At 40.2% G+C, this 18,249-nt stretch overlaps 1 protein-coding gene across 3 annotated transcripts in view; it reads left to right on the top strand.

Moving 5' to 3' along the window:
• The window catches only part of SLC38A6 (solute carrier family 38 member 6), a 65,441-nt gene that overhangs the window by 586 nt on the left and 46,606 nt on the right, over positions 1-18,249 (top strand). For 2 of the 3 annotated variants that reach the window (XM_033187822.1, XM_033187823.1), the window contains exons 2-3: positions 778-908; positions 3,282-3,355. In XM_033187822.1, coding sequence (XP_033043713.1) covers positions 778-908; positions 3,282-3,355 — 205 coding nt within the window. Of the gene's footprint in view, positions 1-449; positions 530-777; positions 909-3,281; positions 3,356-18,249 lie in introns of those variants that run through there. The other variant, XM_033187824.1, reaches the window with a different exon arrangement.

The following is an 18,249-nucleotide window of genomic DNA, read 5'->3' as shown; positions in this document are numbered from 1 at the left end:
TTCTCCACCAGTCTCGTGAGGTCTTTGCAAGAGTCACAGGATTTTCCTTTTCCGACTTAGTCATGGAGGGAGGGAGAGTAATAAACATTTTAATACAGAAATTCTTAGCGGCAGAATGGAAGTGGCTTGATAGTAAGGATATAGCACGTTCCTGACCCTAAAGCCTGTGCAGTGGGCACTCCGCTTTTTAACTCGAGTCCTAGGCATTGTTCTCAGGACTTTGTTCCCAAAGCTGTTTGTGGGGAGGGAGATGTTTTCAGGGATACCGCCAGAACAACGTGAATTGCTTCTATTTATACTATTGTCGTTGCAAGGTATTCCTGACCATCCTTCCAGTTTGGTAGAACTAATTCATTAGATATATAAGTAGAGATTAGTTGTGCAGTCCAAGAAATTGAGGAGGAACAACTGTCCACGGCAGTCGCAGGTTGACTCAGCAATTCTTTAGTAATCACATGAGCTGAGGCCATATCCCTCCTCTCCCTCCCCACCCCATTCCTATCGTATCTTCATTTCTTGCAGTCACAAGGTTAGTCATGGCCCTTCCTGAACCCTACCTGTCTTGTGTACTGGTGGAAACCCTAAATTCCTGGAGCTGCACTAGTGGGAGGTGGGAAGGAAAGGAAAGGAAACTAGTGTTGGTTAAGCAACTAGTATGTCATACAAAGCCTGGTGGTTTGCAGCTTTTTTCCATAATCTTTCATTTATGGAATTTCTTCACGAAATTTTAACTTCACCATCCAAACATTTAACATTACTAAATTTGTGTGCTTACAGGAACTTCACAGACAGCGATCCCCAGGTGTTTCATTTGGTTTGTCAGTGTTTAATTTGATGAATGCCATCATGGGAAGTGGCATCCTTGGCTTAGCTTATATTATGGCTAATACTGGTATCCTTGGATTTAGGTGAGTCTTCGTATTTTACCATCACATTTTTTTCCCATTTTGATAATATACTGAGAAGCAGAGAGATAGATTCCAGAAGCTGCTATTATACAATTTATTTATTTATTTTGTTTTTTATTTTTTGAGACGGAGTCTTACTCTGTCACCCAGGCTGGAGTGCAGTGGCGAGATCTCGGCTCACTGCAAGCTCCGCCTCCTGGGTTTACGCCATTCTCCTGCCTCAGCCTCCCGAGTAGCTGGGACTACAGGCGCCCGCCACCTCGCCCGGCTAGTTTTTTGTATTTTTAGTAGAGTCGGGGTTTCACCGTGTTAGCCAGGATGGTCTCCATCTCCTGACCTCGTGATCCGCCCGCCTCGGCCTCCCAAAGTGCTGGGATTACAGGCTTGAGCCACCGCGCCCGGCCACAATTTCTAATTAAGTTATTTCTGGGGTTTTAGCATTGTTCTTGCTATTGTTGCTGATCTGTACCTTGGAGGGATACCACATAGCTTCTTAAATACAAAAGTGTGACTAGTTTTTAAAAATGGGAAATTGATCCACATTTCATTTATAATGAAATATGCCACTTAAGAGTGGCATATTCATTGTGTCTCCTTGGCCAAAGTGAATCAAAGCCATGCAGATTAACTTCCAAATAGCAGTTTTGTGAGTGCAAATACAACACATAGTCTTTTCATTCCTCGCTCTCTCTTTGTATTGTTAAGTAGTCTTATTTCACTTTCTGAGGCCAGGCATGTGTTTTGTGCCTGTTCTTTTTTATGTTTCAGAACTTGGCTTGTAGGCCAGTTTGTCCAGAATAGAAGACAATCCTGGATATTCTGTGCTCTCATAGTACTTTGTATATTCATTTTGTTATTATAATTGTTACAATGATATGTGTGGAAATTAATAGTCCCACTTAACTGAAATCCTTTATAACTGGAGGTCAAGGCAGGTGGATCACTGGAGCCCAGGAGTTTGAGACCAACCTGGGCAAGATGGTGAAACCCCATCTCTGCCAAAAATACAAAAATTAGCTTGGTGTGGTGGAGTGTGCCTGTAGTTCCTAGCTACTTGGGAGGATTGCTTGAACCTGAGAGGTTGAGGCTGCAGCGAGCCGTGATCGGGCCACTGCACTCCAGCCTGGGTGACAGAGCGAGATCCTGTCTAAAAAATTTAAAAAAATAGAAAAAATCCTTTGTAACTGGACCTTATCCTTAGCATCTAGCACCACAAGGCTAATAGAATGAATGAATGACAAGTTGGCTTTGTTTGTCAGTAGAAACAGATCTATTTACTAGGAACTTTAAAATGCCTAGGGAGTCTCTTTTAGGTTTATTTCCTGCTTTTATTCCAAATTTTTTGATAAGCAAAGCAAATTTTAAGTAACCCAACTTGCTTTTATTATGGAGTGTATTCACAAACTTTCGTTATTTTTAAAATTAAAAACTATATGTGACACCTTAAGCAAGACATAGAGGACTTGTTTTTGGTTCTCTTTGAAAAATCATAATTTATGCACCAGGGTTTACATGCGATATATACTGCTGAATGTGTGCCCACCCAGTCATATCAACCATCATTTTTGGTGATGCTAAACTCTTATTTTGTGAAATTCCTGATGTCAGTTTAATGACATGTGTACTTTTGCCTCTCAATTTTGTTATTTATTAACAAGTATTAACTGGACCACAGAGAGAAAATTTCTTCAATAACTGGGGCAGTTCTTTGGGGATAGCTGTACAGAAGCTTGTCCTGCCGGTATGAATAGGAAATTATCTAAGTTTTTTCTTTCACACTGTTGGTGAGAGGACCTCAATCATTACATTATTTGCACATTTTTCAAATTGCATCATTAGAGATATGTGAACTACATTGGTTTGGTTTGGAGAGTGTGTGTGTTTAATAGATGCTAGAAAATACAGTCTAAATAAATCTTAAATACACCTTAATAAGGTGAAGGTGTGATAAGGAGGTCCACATCACTGGAAGTAGAGAGGGGAAGGGAAAAAGAGAAGACAATGAGATTGCATAAGTAAAACTTCTACTTAGACTCAAAATAAGAAGAAAACCAGTCATAAAAGGGAAATATTACAAAATTATTTAATGGCTGATTCAGCAGTCAGCAGACAATAATGCAAAATGAGGAAGTTTGCTTGTATTTTAAATAAGTTTGGTTTTTATTTCTTTTTTGATTTTAAAATCAGTATATTTTCATTTAAATAAAATGTGGTAAATACAAAAAAGTAGAAAAGTATCTTCTTAATTTCCTAAATGAACATAATTCAACTACTCAGAGATAGTTCCTGTGAATATTTGACTGTTAAGAAATTTGTTTTGTAAAAAAGACAAACTTTTGGGAGGATTTGACCAGGTGTTCTTTTATGTTTTAGCTTCTTGCTGCTGACAGTTGCTCTCCTGGCTTCTTACTCAGTCCATCTTCTGCTTAGTATGTGTATTCAGACAGGTAAGTAAAAATATTATGCTGCTTCATTTAATAAAGCAGTCCCTTGAGTTTGTATCTACATATAGAATTGGATGTCTTAAATCTAATATCCAGTGAGCATACATTTTTATTAGATAGGGTGATCGGAATGGAGAATTTGAAAAACCAGATATACAGACCCAATACTGTGGGAGAATATCCAAGCACAGGGTGGGAGAAGGTAACTAGCATTTTTGCCTGCTTTCCTCCACAACGCATAACCTAATTTTCTGGAGTAGAGTAGGTTATGGGAGGATCTAAAAGGTGTTGAAAGGATCCAAACCTTATGCTTATGGGGAAATCATTTTCTTGAGGAGAGAACACATTCCCAGAGCTACTGCTGCCTTCCCTGCCCCCATCTACCTGCTAGTCAGAGGTAGGGATGGCAGAATTAGGATTGTAGGAAGTAAGGTCACAAAGCTTTAATTTATTTAGACGCGTTTTGTATTTTTAATTGCAAGTCTAGAATAGGGTAGTTTCTTCCTAAGAGAAATAACTATGTGCAGTTAATTCAATATATTTGTGTCTATTTTTTTTTCCATTTGGAATTTTATTATGCAATTCAGTCATGTATTGAATAAGTTCTTTTAGGATCCAATAAATAAAAGTATATGAATTATAGAAGTGCTTTTTTAAGGTTTTCCTTTTGTCATTAACAAATATTCTATGTTCGTAAGTCCTGGTCTTTTTATCTGTCTAGTCTCTTTTATCTTTGGATTAGGTCAGCTTTGATGCAAAAATCATGGGTTTAATTCTTATATGGATGAATTCATTTTGCTCTATCTGGCCTTGTGATTTTCAGATTTTAAGAAGAAAAGTAGATACACAAAATAGATAAAAATGGATTTCTTAATTCATTTAGTATTTCTATAAAAGAATACCTGATTCTGCATAATTTATAAGTAAAAGAGGTTTATTTTGCTCATAGTTCTACAGGCTCTGCAAAAAGCATGGCCCTTCTTATGAGGGGCTTCTCTGCTCCATCTGCATCTAGTAAGGGGCTCAGGCTGCTTTCATTCATTGTGGAAGGTGAAGGGGAGCCAGGATGTGCAGAGATCACATGGCAAGAGAGGAAGCCAGAGAGGAGGGTCATGCCCCGTTCTTTTTAACAACCAGCTCTCATGAAATTAATAAAGGTAAAAACTCACTCATTACCCCAAGTAAGGCACCAAGCCATTCATGAGGAATCTGGCCTCAGGGCCCAGACACCTCCCCTTTGGCCCTACCTCCAACACTGGAGATCTGATTTCAACATGAGATTTGGAGGAGTCTGACAAACCAAACTATAGCAGTGAGACTATTCTGTGCTGAAAGAGGTGAGAGAAGCCCAGTGATGTTTCTTAAGAATTTTAAGACTCTTCAGAATAATTCTGAAACCACTGCTCTACTTTGTTTTCCTAAAACCTGTCCATCATCAGAAACACCCTTACATCTTTTTATGCACAGAGAGTTCTACGCCTCAGGGATTCTAATTTCAAAAATCTGAGGTGAGACTCAAGAATATGTTTTTAACAAGGCAAAACCAGTTTAGGATCCATAGTTTATAGCTCTAACTTGTGCCAGTGGTTTGGCCATCCAATGCCAGATATGTTTTTAACAAGTCCTCCAGGTGATTCTTATGCAAATCTAGTTTAGGATTCATAGTTTATAGCCACAACTTCTAACAGTGCTTTGGCCGTCCAGTGCATGCCTCTGCTCTCAAGGGGCTTGGGTGAATGTGCAGACAGATAAAAATACTAGGAAACAGTACAAATATTAATCCTAAAGTGACAGGTTGTTCATAAAAGCATCCTGAATTTAGGAATAATAGCTTTTGATAAATATATTTGTAAATCCTGCTGAAACTTGAATTTTAATTGCATGTATTGAAATGTTGTTTCATGTGAAAAAAATTTTACTTAATTATGATACTTTAACATGTTGGTAGATTCTTTTAATTCATTCTATTAAAAGATTAATACTTCAGTCAACTACGTGGCAATTGTGTCTTTCAAGCTTCATTTTAAAACTTCATTTTAGTTTTAATTAAAGTAAAATATTTTATTAATTTCAGTTATGTGGGAGTAGTATTCAGTGTGTGGAGATTTCTAAGTAATGTTAATTTTTTACTTCTTCAGTTCACATGTATTTAACTTTAAGATTCTGATACTGTGTTTGTTCTTTTCTGTAACTCTGGGGCTTATGAAGTGAATATATCTGTTTCTCTTTCTTTTCTCTTTTTCTTTGATTTCTGTAGCCTACTTGGGCCCATGAACTAACTACTTCATGGTTCTGCCTGCACATTGACGCACCTGTCTTCCGTTGATTGAATTCCTTCAATCTTTGTAAAATTCTCTATGGAGGTAGGCTTTTCTTTTTTTGTTTTCAATACATACACTCATATATAAAGACTAGAGAATAATATGTAACTAACTCTCCCCCAACAGTTTGTTGGTCTATCATAAGAGTATTATGCTCAGATTGAATTCATTGGTAAGAGAAAGAGCTATCATGAGTTTTTGTAAATAACTTCTTCATTTATTTGCTGGAGGCAAAGGGTAAAGAGAAATTTTCATCTTTATAAAAGTAAAGGATTTCTTCACATGAAGTTCTACTTTAGATTTTTGGTCTATCAGGACTTTTCGTGGGAGCTGAGGTGGCATATAAAGAACATTATTCTCTTCAGCCTTAGTTTGTCATCTATAAAATGGCAGTGATAACACTTCCCTCTTGGAATTGTTCTGAGAATGAAATAAAATAATGTATATGAAATGTCAAGTCCTTGGCAAATGAGTTGTCACTGGGGCAAAAATCCCTAAAGATTGCAGGGTGTTGTACACACTGCTATCTCAGAAATAGTTGGTTTGTTGCCATTCTTTTGGAATACTTCTCATGCTCTGGTACTAAACCCACAGCTCTGCTCCACTGGCTTCCATGTCACTGTCAACTGGAGAGAATGAGAGTCCTAGAACTCTGCATACCTCTGGCCAAACGACAACTCCCTAGTCCTTGATCCCTACTACTCACTGCATTGTCACCATTATTTGCCTTGAGACCATTTGGACTATGACATTATACCATTTATCTCAATTTGTGTTGGTCATTTCAAGTATATTAGGTTGTATTTCATTTCTCAGACTCATCCCATATGGTTGTCATCTGTTTCTGACCTCATCTTCCACTGCTCTCTAACTCCTGAAACCCTTCCACTGTGCTCTCTGGAACTCACAGTCAATCATCAGCAAAACTCACATGTCTCTAATTCTCTTCTGAACATTTCTGTTTGTTTCTTACTCTACGAGAACCTCATCTGAGGCTTCCCTATAGTTCTCTCAAGTGGTCAGTCTTTTCTCTTATGTCTCTCATACTAATCTGAAGATGGTATAGGTGTCCTGTTTGTCCCACATTTCTGCTTCTCAACTGTCTTACTCTCCCTGAACCCCCCAACTTTTAATCTCATGAATATATACCATCTACAGCTCTCCTTACTGTTGTCATCTATAGACTCCTAGACCATTTCCTGTCATTTCATGAACGTTTTAGCTAAATTTTAGCTTCTACTTGCCTTTTACTTTCTTCAGTATTACCCCGTTATAATTCTGGATGATTTCAATACCCATGTAGCTAATCCTTGTAATGCTTTCAGTTCCTGAACCTCTTCTTTTCTAATGATCATATTCTCTACCTACACTGGCCACTTATTTTTTTCCATGGTCATACCATTGATCTTGTTACTACCCAAATAGCATTTGTTAGTATCTGCCCATCTGCCACCACCGTCTCCTATGTTTCTAACTCACCCTCTCAAGTACTTCAACTCTGACAGTTTTCACCCCTACCAAGATTTCTATCAATTCATTGATCCTACCGCCTTTGCACTGACCACCCCACACCCATGCTTATTTCCCTCTTTATCCAGTTGAGGTTTTGTAGTATGTTATTTAATTCCTTTCCTATCCCTTGAACCATCATATTTCCTTGGCAAAATTCCAACCCTAGTTAAATATAACTCTGCCTACTTCACATTTGCACCCATGCATTTGAATGTTCCTGAAGAAAAGCACAACCATGCAGACTGATATCACTATAATTCAATGTCTAGTGGGCCTATGATGCTATCACACAATTCTGGTTCACTTCTTTAGTTCATCACTCCATTCAACTCATTCATCTACTGTCTAGGAGATTGCTTTTTTGTATCTTCTCCTTTCTGTCAAACCTTCGACACTTTTTTCTTTGATTTTACCCATAACTGATATTCTTCACTTTCTGTTTCACTGAAAAAACAGAAGCAATCATAAAAGAATTTCATAAGCTCTTGCCACCACTTATTTATCTTGCTCATATACTCTGTTCCTTAGGATGAATTCTTTGTGTTTATATCTAAGGCCTACCCCTCCACTTGTGCTATGATCCCACCCGCTCTTGCCTATATCACTCCAGCCACTTTCTCCCTTCTTTCTTATTTCTTGGTTCTTTTCTACCATTTCCTTCCTATAACTACAAATAGACTAGTTTGTCTCATCTTAAAAATCTCTTTGACTAATCCCAGCACTTTGGGAGGCCGAGACGGGCGGATCACGAGGTCAGGAGATTGAGACCATCCTGGCTAACATGGTGAAACCCCGTCTCTACTAAAAAAAATACAAAAAGCTAGCCGGGCGAGGTGGCGGGCGTCTGTAGTCCCAGCTACTCGGGAGGCTGAGGCAGGAGAATGGTGTAAACCCGGAAGGCGGAGCGTGCAGTGAGCTGAGATCCGGCCACTGCACTCCAGCCCGGGCGACAGAGCGAGACTCCGTCTCAAAAAAAAAAAAAAAAAAAATCTCTTTGACTTCGCATCTTTTGAATATGCCTCATGTCTTCATGACAGTACTTCTTTTTTTTTTTTTTTTTTTTTTTTTAGACGGAGTCTTGCTCTGCCACCCAGGCTGGAGTGCAGTGGCCGGATCTCAGCTCACTGCAAGCTCCGCCTCCTGGGTTTACGCCATTCTCCTGCCTCAGCCTCCCGAGTAGCTGGGACTACAGGCGCCCGCCTCGTCGCCCGGCTAGTTTTTTGTATTTTTAAGTAGAGACAGGGTTTCACCGTATTAGCCAGGATGGTCTCGATCTCCTGACCTCGTGATCCGCCCGTCTCGGCCTCCCAAAGTGCTGGGATTACAGGCTTGAGCCACCGCGCCCGGCCGACAGTACTTCTTATAATTGTCTAAACTAGGCCAGGTGTGGTGTCTCATGCCTGTAATCCTAGCACTTCGGGAGGCAGACGCAGGAGGATCACTTGAAGTCAGGAGTTTGAGACCAGCCTGGGCAACAGGGCGAAACCCCATCTTTACAAAAAAAAAACATTTGCGTGAGGTGACATGAGCCTAGCTACTACTGGGGCAGCTGAGGCAAGAGAATCACTTGAGCCAGGGAGGCAGAGGTTGCAGCGAGCCGAGATCATGCTGTTGCACTTCAGCCTGGGGGACAGGAGTGAAACCCTGTCTCAAAACAAAAAAATAATCATCTAAACCAGATATCTCCAGTTTCTCTCCTCTCACTCCTGTCAGGCTTTTCCACTGAAACTGTTGTACCAGTGACTTCCACATTGCTAAATCCAATGGTCAATTCTCAGTCAGCAGCATGTGACACAACTGATAACTCCTTCCTCTCTGAAAGATGAGTCACGCTGTCCTAGCTCTTCCTGTTTCATTAAAGACTCCTTTTCTCTTCTGTTGAATTCTCTTAATCTCCCCATCCTCTAAACATGGTGTACCCCTGGGACTATTTCTCTGATCTCTTTTCTTTTCTTTTCTTTTCTTTTTTTCTTTTTTTTTTTTTTTGAGATAGAGTCTAGCTCTGTCACCCAGGCTGGAATGCAGTGGTGTGATTTTGGCTCACTGTAACCTCCGCCCTGCAGGGTTCAAGTGATTCTCCTGCCTCAGCCATCCAAGCAAGTGGGATTACAGGCATGCATCACCATACCCAGATAATTTTTGTATTTTTAGTAGAGACAGGGTTTTGCCATGTTGGCCAAGCTGGTCTCGAACTTCTGGCCTCAAGTGATCCACCCACCTTGTCCTCCCAAAGTGCTGGGATTACAGGTGTGAGTGATCTCTTTTCTTTTACACTCAGTCTTGGGCTCATGGTGATTCTGAAATGTATATCCCTGGCCTGGAACTCTCCCCTGAATTTTAGTCTCATCTCCAGCTGCCTCCGTGACATCTCCACCTGGGTGTCTAACAGCTCAGATTTATAAAATTCCCCATCTTTATACTACCAGTCTACACTTTCTACTGTTCCCATCTAAGTAAATGGTAATGTCTTTCTTCTAATTGCTTAGGCCAAAGATCTTTAAGTTATTCTGTATCTCTCCTTTTTCACCTCATTCTGCATGTTCAATCCATGCCATACTGTTCCCTTCACATCAAAAAAAATTTTTTTTTGAGATAGTGTCTTGCTCTGTGGCCCAGGCTGAAATGCAGTGATGTGACCATAACTCACTGCAGCCTCGACCTCCTGCCTCAGCCTCCTGAGTAGCTGGTAACCACAGGCACACATCACCATGCATGTCACCACACCTAGCTAACCTTAGCCTCCTGAGTAGTTGGTACTGCAGGCTATGCACATCACCACACCTGGCTCATTTTTTAATTTTTTGCAGAGATGGGCTCTTACCACGATGCCTAGGCTGTTTTCCAACATCAGCTCAAGCAATCCTCCTGCCTTGACCTCCCAAAGTGCTTGGGATTACAGGCATGAGCCATCGTGCCTGGCCAAAAAATTAATAATCTGATTTTTTTCTCATTTAATTGCTACCACCCATCTTCAGTTACTATTACCACCATCAAAAGTAATAGCTTATCTTTTTGTTTTTACTTCCACTCTTACTTCCTGCAGTCTATTCTTAACAAAACAACCATGATGATCCTGTTAATGTAAGTTGGGTCATAGCATTCCTTTGCTCAAAATCCTCCAGTTGTTTCCCAGTTCAATCAAAGTAAAAGCAGAAATCATTACAAAGTCCAACACAAGTCTTCTGCCCTTTTTATCTCCTTGATTTATCTTCCAGTATTCCCTCACTTGTTTCAGTCACACTTTTAGTTTTCATCTTATGTAACATTTACTTATATAGCACTTAGCATCATTCTAAGGACTTTATGAATATTCATTTAATCTTCATAATAATATTACGAAGTAAGTACCAATATTATTTCTACTTTTTGAAATGAGGTAACTGTGGCTCAGAGAGGTTAAAGTAACTTGTCCAAGAGAGGTGAAAGTAACTTCCCAGTTAGGAAGTATAGGAGGCAGGATTCAAACCCACACAGTCTGGCTCTAAAATTGTGCTCAGTATTCCCCAGTTGTACTGGGTAGTCTCCTGCTTCCATACCTTTGTGCTTTCTGTGCTCTTCTTGGGCATTTCTTCCCCCAGTTTCCCACATGGCTTTGCTCACTCATCACCTTCAAGGCTTTGACAAATCTTACCTCTTCTGTGAGATCTTTTTATACTATCTCATTTAAAATTACAAGCAGCAATGGTTGATCTACAGTGTCATCAAGGAAAGAGGATCTGCCTTTCTGTTCCATTATTCTTGTGTGTGCCTTCCCCATCCTTGAGGTCTAGGATGACTTGTGGAGTGCAGACATCGCATCCGTGTTCTAGAGAGCAGAAAGAGAGAAGGGGATACCTACCAACTGAATCTCACTTAAGACTCTCTCTTCTTGCTGCCAGAACTTAATATGCCCAATGGCCATACTAAATTGCATAGGGGCCTAGAAAATGTAGCATTTATTAATGGTGGCAATGAGCCCAACTAAAAGTCAGGGTTGTTACTCAGGTAGAAGAAGGGAAGAGACAACCAGCAGTCTCTGCCCCACTAGAATTCCATCTTTATCTGTCCTTGTACTTTACTATCTTTGAATAACATTATAAACTTTTATAGCTTAGCTACCAAAAATAGGTTGACGACTCCCATCCGTGCTGCCGAAACGTATCAGCCACCTCTGATATTGGAGATCTCCATTTAGATGTTCCAGAGGCTTTGTGAGCTCAACATGTTTAAAATTAAACTTATCTTTCATCTTTAATGGCTCAAGTGTGCTCCTCTTTCTGTACCGTACCTCTGTGAATGGTGCCACCAGTTTGTATCTCCTTCACCTCATCCATTCACCCAGTTACAAATTAATTTTGTAAGTATTTCTCGGATCTGCCTAATTCTCCTTTCTTATTAGCTACTGTGTAGATCACGCCATAACCCCTCCCCAGGATTACAGTGGAATTAAATCGTAACAGGTATTTAAGGTCATGTCGTTTTAGTTCATACAGTTCAAAAGTGGGGGAGAAAATAACTTTAAATAATGCTGGGTAATCCTGCCTGTATTGTACTTAGTGAACATATATTCATCTGGGGACTGAGTGTGAGGTGGGACATACAATAATGCTGCTCCCTCTGTTATTTATTTTTTCTTTAAAGATAACTTTTTTTTTTTTTTTTTTTTTTAGACAAAGTCTTGCTCTGTTGCCCAGGCTGGAGTACAGTGGCGTGATCTTGGCAAACTGCAACCTCCGCCTCCTGGGTTCAAGCAATTCTCATGTCTCAACCCTCTGGCATCTTAAGAGACTTCCTATGAGTTCCTGCCTCCACATTTTTTTTTTTTTTTTGAGACAGAGTCTCGCTCTGTTGCCCAGGCTGGAGTGCAGTGGCGGATCTTTGCTCACTGCCACCTCCACCTCCCGGGTTCAAGTGATTCTCCTGCCTTAGCCTCCTGAGTAGCTGAGCTTACAGGTGCCTACCACCACGCCTGCTAATTTTTGTATTTTTTAGTAGAGACAGGGTTTTACAATGTTGGCCAGGCTGGTCTTGAACTCCTGACTTCAGGTGATCCACCCACCTTGGCCTTCCAAACTGTTGGGATTACAGGCGTGAGCCACCGCACCTGGCCAGATAACATTTTTTTAGCATACTGTCTTCGTGGTGTTGTTTTAAGAGATTTGCATGTATTATACTCACAATAGCAATATGAGGTAGAAATTGTTATTTCCACTTCAGAGATTAGGAAACTGAGGCACTGAGTGATTAACTAGCTTGCTTAAGGTTGCACAGCTAGCTAGTTAGAAAAGCTAATATTCGATTTAGGCAAGCTAACTCCAGAGTCCACTTTCATAACACTGTGCTGCCATTTCCCCACTATTATAGGAATCTGGAAGCTTATTTTCTGGAGAAGGTAAACTAAAAGGACTCAGCAATCATAGATATTAGGTGTAGTTAAGGCCAAGATCACCTTACTGAAAACAGGGAGATTGAGTGAAAGTCTACTATCTGAAGAGAGTCCCAGTTAGTAGGAGTTCTGAGACTGCTGGCAGCAAGTCTTCTACTTTCACTTAAGGTATTAGAGGAATATTTTCAACAGAATTTCTCCTGCCCAAGAGAAAAGACCTACAGGTAAAAATAGTTGAGGGCCCTTCAAGAAAGAGCTGAGTACCTCCTGTTTAATCATCATATAGTTAAGCCTACCACTCAATAAACCTCTTCTGTATACACAGAGCTTCTATTTAGTCTTTTAATGCATCACACTTATGTCAAGAGATAGCCAAGTATCACCACATATTTCAGGAAAATCTTTAATGTGAAAGATACATACTAAAACAGCCACATGCACACACACAAGCCAATAATGAGATATCTCTGCACGTGTATTAGAATGGCAAAAATCCAAAACATTGACAATACCAAATACTAGTGAGGATGTGGGACAGCAGGAACTCTCATTCATTGCTGGTGGGAATGAGAAATGGTATAGCTACTTTGAAACACAGTTCGGCAGTGTTTTAACTAAGCTAAATATAATCTCGTCATAGGATCCATCAGTAGTGCTCTTTGGTATTTACCCAAATTAGTTCAAGACATATTTCTACACAAAAACCTCCATAAAGATGTTAATAACAGCCTTACATTTACCAAAATTTGGAAGCAACTAAAATGTTCCTCAGAAGTGAAAGAATTTTAAAAACTGAATATTTGTACAATGGGATATCATTCAGCACTAAGTAGAAATGAGGTGCTAGAGCCTTGGCTCACCCCTGTAATCCCAGCACTTTGGGAGGCTGAGGCAGACAGATCACCTCAGGTCGGGAGATTAAGACCAGCCTGACCAAGTTGCACAAACCCCGTCTCTACTAAAAATAGAAAATTAGCTGGGCGTGGTGGCGCATGCCTGTAATCCCAGCTACTCAGGAGGCTGAGGCAGGAGAATCGCTTGAACCTGGGAGGCGGAGGTTGTGGTGAGCCAAGATCAAGCCATTGCACTCCATCTTGGGCAACAAGAGCAAAACTCTGTCTCAAAAGAAAAAAAAAAAAAAAAAAAGCCGGGCATGGTGGTGGGCACCTATAATCCCAGCTAGTCAGGAGGCTGAAGCAGGAGAATAGCTTGAACCCCGGAGGTGGAGGTTGCAGTGAGCTGAGATCGTGCCATTGCACTCCAGCCTGGGCAACAAGAGCGAAACTTTGTCTCAAAAAAAAAAATACCGGGCGTGTTAGCTCATGCCTGTACTTCCGGCACTTTGGGAATGAGGCATCCAGCCATGAAAAGTCATGGAGGATTCTTAAACGCATATTATCAAGTGAAAGAAACCATATGATCCAGCAATTCCTCTTCTGGGTTTATACCCAAAGGAAATGAAATTGGTGCTTTGTAGAGATATCTATGCTGCCATGTTCATTGCAGCATTATTCACGGTAGCCAAGATAGAGAAACAACCTAAGTGTCAGTGAGTGGATAAAAAATTGTGATGTGTATGTACAATGCAATGTTGTTCAGACTTAAAGAAGGAGATCCTGCTATTTTCAACAACATGAATAGACATGGAGAACATGCTAAATGAATTGAGCCAGACACAGAAGGAAAAATACTGCATGATCTCACATTCATATGGAATCTAAAAAAGTCAAATACATACGAACAGAATAGAACAGTGGTTATGTGAGGGATGGGAAGATGTTCATCAAAGGGTATAAAGTTTCAGTTATGTAGAATGAATAAGTCTACAGAGCTAATGTACAGCATGATGACTATATTTAATATTGTTTACTGAAAATTTGCCAAGAGAGTAGATTTCAGGTGCTTTTACCACAAGGAAGGAAAGAAGGGAAGAGGAAGGGCGAGAGGGAAGGAAGGGAGGGAGGAAAGAAAAGATAACTATGTGAGAGGGTAGATATGTTAATTTGCTTACCTCTAGTAATCATTTCTCTATGTATTTCAAAACATCATGTTGTACACCTTAAATGTATATAATGAAACAAAAAAAAATCTGAAAAGGCTACATACTGTGTAATTCCAAGTATGTGACATTCTGGAAAAGGCAAAACTATGCAGAAAATGAGAAAGACCAGTGGTTGCCAGAGTTTAGCAGAGGGAGCATTAATAGGCAGAGCATCCTCATCTTTAGGGCAGTGAAATAAATCTGTGTGATACTATAATAGTGGACACGTGTCATTATATATTTGTCAAAACCCATAGAATATACAGCACCAAAAGTGAATCCTATAATGTAAATTATGGACTTTGTGTGATAATGACATGTCAACGTAGGTACCTTGATTGTAACAAATGTACCACTCTGGTGCAGGATGTTGATTGTAGGGGAAGCTGTGCATATGTGGGGGGCAGGAGGTATTTGGGACCTCTGTACTTTCTGTTCAACTTTGCTGTGAACCTAAAACTGCTCCTAAAATTATTAAAGAAAACACAAATAAGGAAAGAAACAAACTTAGAGGAAAAGAGGAAACAGACAATACAAGACCAGATGAAAACTTAAAAAGCTACATTTAATAACTTTAGAGAACTAAAAGAAGATACTGCATTCTTGAAACAAAAACACCAAATTATAAAAAGCATATATTCAGAAAACACAGAAATCCTAGAAGTCAAAATTAGTTCAGTTGTTGGGTTGGGAAAGTTACAGAAGTTTCCTGGGGGTAGAAAAAAAGAGAAAGCTTGAAAATGGGAGAGAAAAAATAAGAAAATTAGAAGATCAGTCCAGGAAGTCCAATATGCAAATAATAGAAATTCTGCAACAAGAAAAGAGTAAAAGGGATGGTAGAAAATTATTAACAAAATAACACAAAAAAATTGGTGTAACTGAAGGAAATTAGTTTCAAGATTAAAAATTTTCCTCCTAGTGTCCAGTATAATACTTGTAAGATAATTGTTACCAAGACATACTGTGAATGATCAGAAATCCAGTTATATAGATAATATTCTAAAAGCTTACAGAGAGAAGGAACAGACAACACAAAAAAATTTCATACAAAGAATCAAGAACCACAGTAGTGAAAGTCTTCCTAGGAGCAATAGTGTAAACTAGATGTCTATAAAATAATACCTTCAAAAATCTTGGGGAAAATGATTTTAATATAGAATTCTATAACTAGCCAAACTATTGCTTAAGTGTGAAGTTTGAACAATGGCATTTTCATATATGCAAGGTCTCAAAAATTTTTATTCACGCTTACTTAGCGAACAGTAGAGTATACCCTTTACCAAAGTTAGAGAGTAACAAAGAAACAAGGAATCTGACACAGGAAAGAAGTGGAGGGAATTCCCAGAACATAACTGAGCAGCAGACCTAAGCATCATCTACAGATTGGAGTTGTGAGGTTTTTTGTGTTTAGGGGAGGGGATGTTGAGATGGGATCTCACTGTGCTGCCCAGGCTGGAGTGCAGTGATGTAGTCTTGGCTCACTGCAAGCTCCACCTCCCAGGCTCAAGCGATCTTCCCGCCTCAGCCTCCCAAGTAGCTAGGACTACAGGTGTGCACCACCACACCTGGCTAATTTTTGTACTTTTTGTAGAGATGGGGTTTCACCATGTTGGTCAGGCTGATCTGAAACTCCTAAGCTCCAGCGATCTGCCCGCCTCAGCCTCCCAAAGTACTGGGATTATAGGTGTGAGCCACCGCCTGGCTGGAGTTGTTCTTTTCGCAAAGGCACAGTCCTCGCGCTAGGTCATGCTTGCCCTCAGGATTGTGTTCAGGATGGAAACTCTTTTCTTATTCCTCTGCATAAAGGGATTGTCTTCCTCGTTTGTCAGTCTAACTCTTAATTTGTATTAACAGTGCTTGAGTAGATTAGCAGTCAGGCCAGACTATTAAAAAAGTCTAAGAATGAAATAAGGATTGAACCAAGGTAGTAATAAGGTGAATAAAAGAAACAGGTTAACAAATGGTGAGGTATGGCAGAATTACAGTTGAGAGGAGCTGATATCTGAGTAAATGTGGACAATAAAGGAGGAGATGTCTAGTGTATCTCCTAGGTTTCTGGCTTGGGCCACTGGATTAATAATAGTGTCATCAATGAAGATGGGAACACAGTAGGAGGAGGTTGTTCAAAATAAAAATGAGTTCAGTTTTGGATTTTTAAGTATATGTAGGTGGACAGGGCTTAGAACTGAATGAAGCACAGGATAAATTCATTCATTCAGTACTCTTTTTGTCTACTACTAATAAAGAGATAAATAAGAACCAGTTACTTCCCTGAAAAAGCTCATAGTCTAATAGGGGAAACAAATATATAAGCAAATAATTTATAATGTAGTATGATAAATTTAACAGTTTAAATATGTATAAGGTATAGTGACATCTCAAAAGAGAGAGTGACTTTGATATGGACAGGAGGCAGGGAAATACTGGGTAGAAGAGGGTGGTTCCCCAGCAAAGGCCCCTACCCCCCAAGCCTGGAAACCCATGGCCCTAAATGGGAACAGGCATTTCTGTTTTCATATGCAAATGTTGCCTTTTGCCTGCCATCCCCCCCATCCTGTACCCATATAAACCCCAAATTCCAGGTCCACAGACAGATGAGCAGACAAACAGAGGAGCAGAAGAGAAGCACAGTAGAGGAGAGAAGAGAAGGAGTGTTTGAACATCAAGGGAGGTCAGCTGGGGACAGCTGGAGAGGAGATCAGCCATGGGACAGCCGAACTCCAGGGGAAGATCATCTTCCCACTCCATCCCCTTTCCAGCTCCCCATCCATCTCACTGAGAGCCACCTCCATCACCTAATAAAATTCCCACTTTCACCATCCTTCAAGTCTGTGTGTGACCTGATTCTTCCTGGACACAGGACAAGAAACCAGGTACGAAGAGGGCACTGAGCTGGTTAATACTTAATCTGTGGATGGCAGAGCTAAAAGAGCACTGTAGCACGCCCACTGGGGCTTCAGGAGTTGCAGCCACCTACTCCTAGATGCTGCTGTGGGGCTGGAACCCAAAGGCGCTCTTCCCAGCTCCTACACCTGCCGGTCTGCGAGCTCCCCATCCTATAAGGGGTTTGAGAGTGCAGCAGCTGAACAGAACAGAAGAGCCACACCCCTGTCGCAGGCTCTGCCCTTCGTGGGGGGTCAGGGGACTCTCACGTTTCAACTTGCCCTTAGTTGCAGGGTGAGGGTCAGTAAATGTTAATGGAGAACTAAGCTGAAAAGGAATTTGACTAGCAGACAAGGCAAGAGAGAATATTCCAGCAAGGATACAAAGTCATATACTGCATATTGTATTCAAAGTACCAAAAATAGTTTACTGTTATTAGTAGTACATAAGGTACAAAGGAGAAAATTAAACTGGAGGGTTAGACAACTCTCGGATCCTAAGGAATTTATAGTTTTTGCTGAAGCAGTGAGAAGCGACTGAGGTTGTTGAAAAAGAGTCAAAGTGTAGATACTGGAATTCACTGTTGGTCGCTTCCAAAGAGAATTTTGGTCCTTCCTAGTGCCCAGAACATAATCTCTTTATCTGGCAAAGAGAATGTAGTCTTCTGTCTTCCTTTTCCCAAAGAAGGTTACGATTATTTTATGAAGATTGTAATTTCTAGTAATGATAATGGAATAAAGAAGGAGTGAAATGGCCTTTGTGTGTTCCTCATTTT

This window comes from Trachypithecus francoisi, unplaced genomic scaffold, assembly GCF_009764315.1.
Source record: "Trachypithecus francoisi isolate TF-2019V2 unplaced genomic scaffold, Tfra_2.0 Lachesis_group3, whole genome shotgun sequence".
In the NCBI taxonomy this organism is placed as follows: domain Eukaryota; kingdom Metazoa; phylum Chordata; class Mammalia; order Primates; family Cercopithecidae; genus Trachypithecus; species Trachypithecus francoisi.
This window is presented reverse-complemented; position numbering and strand designations above follow the sequence as displayed.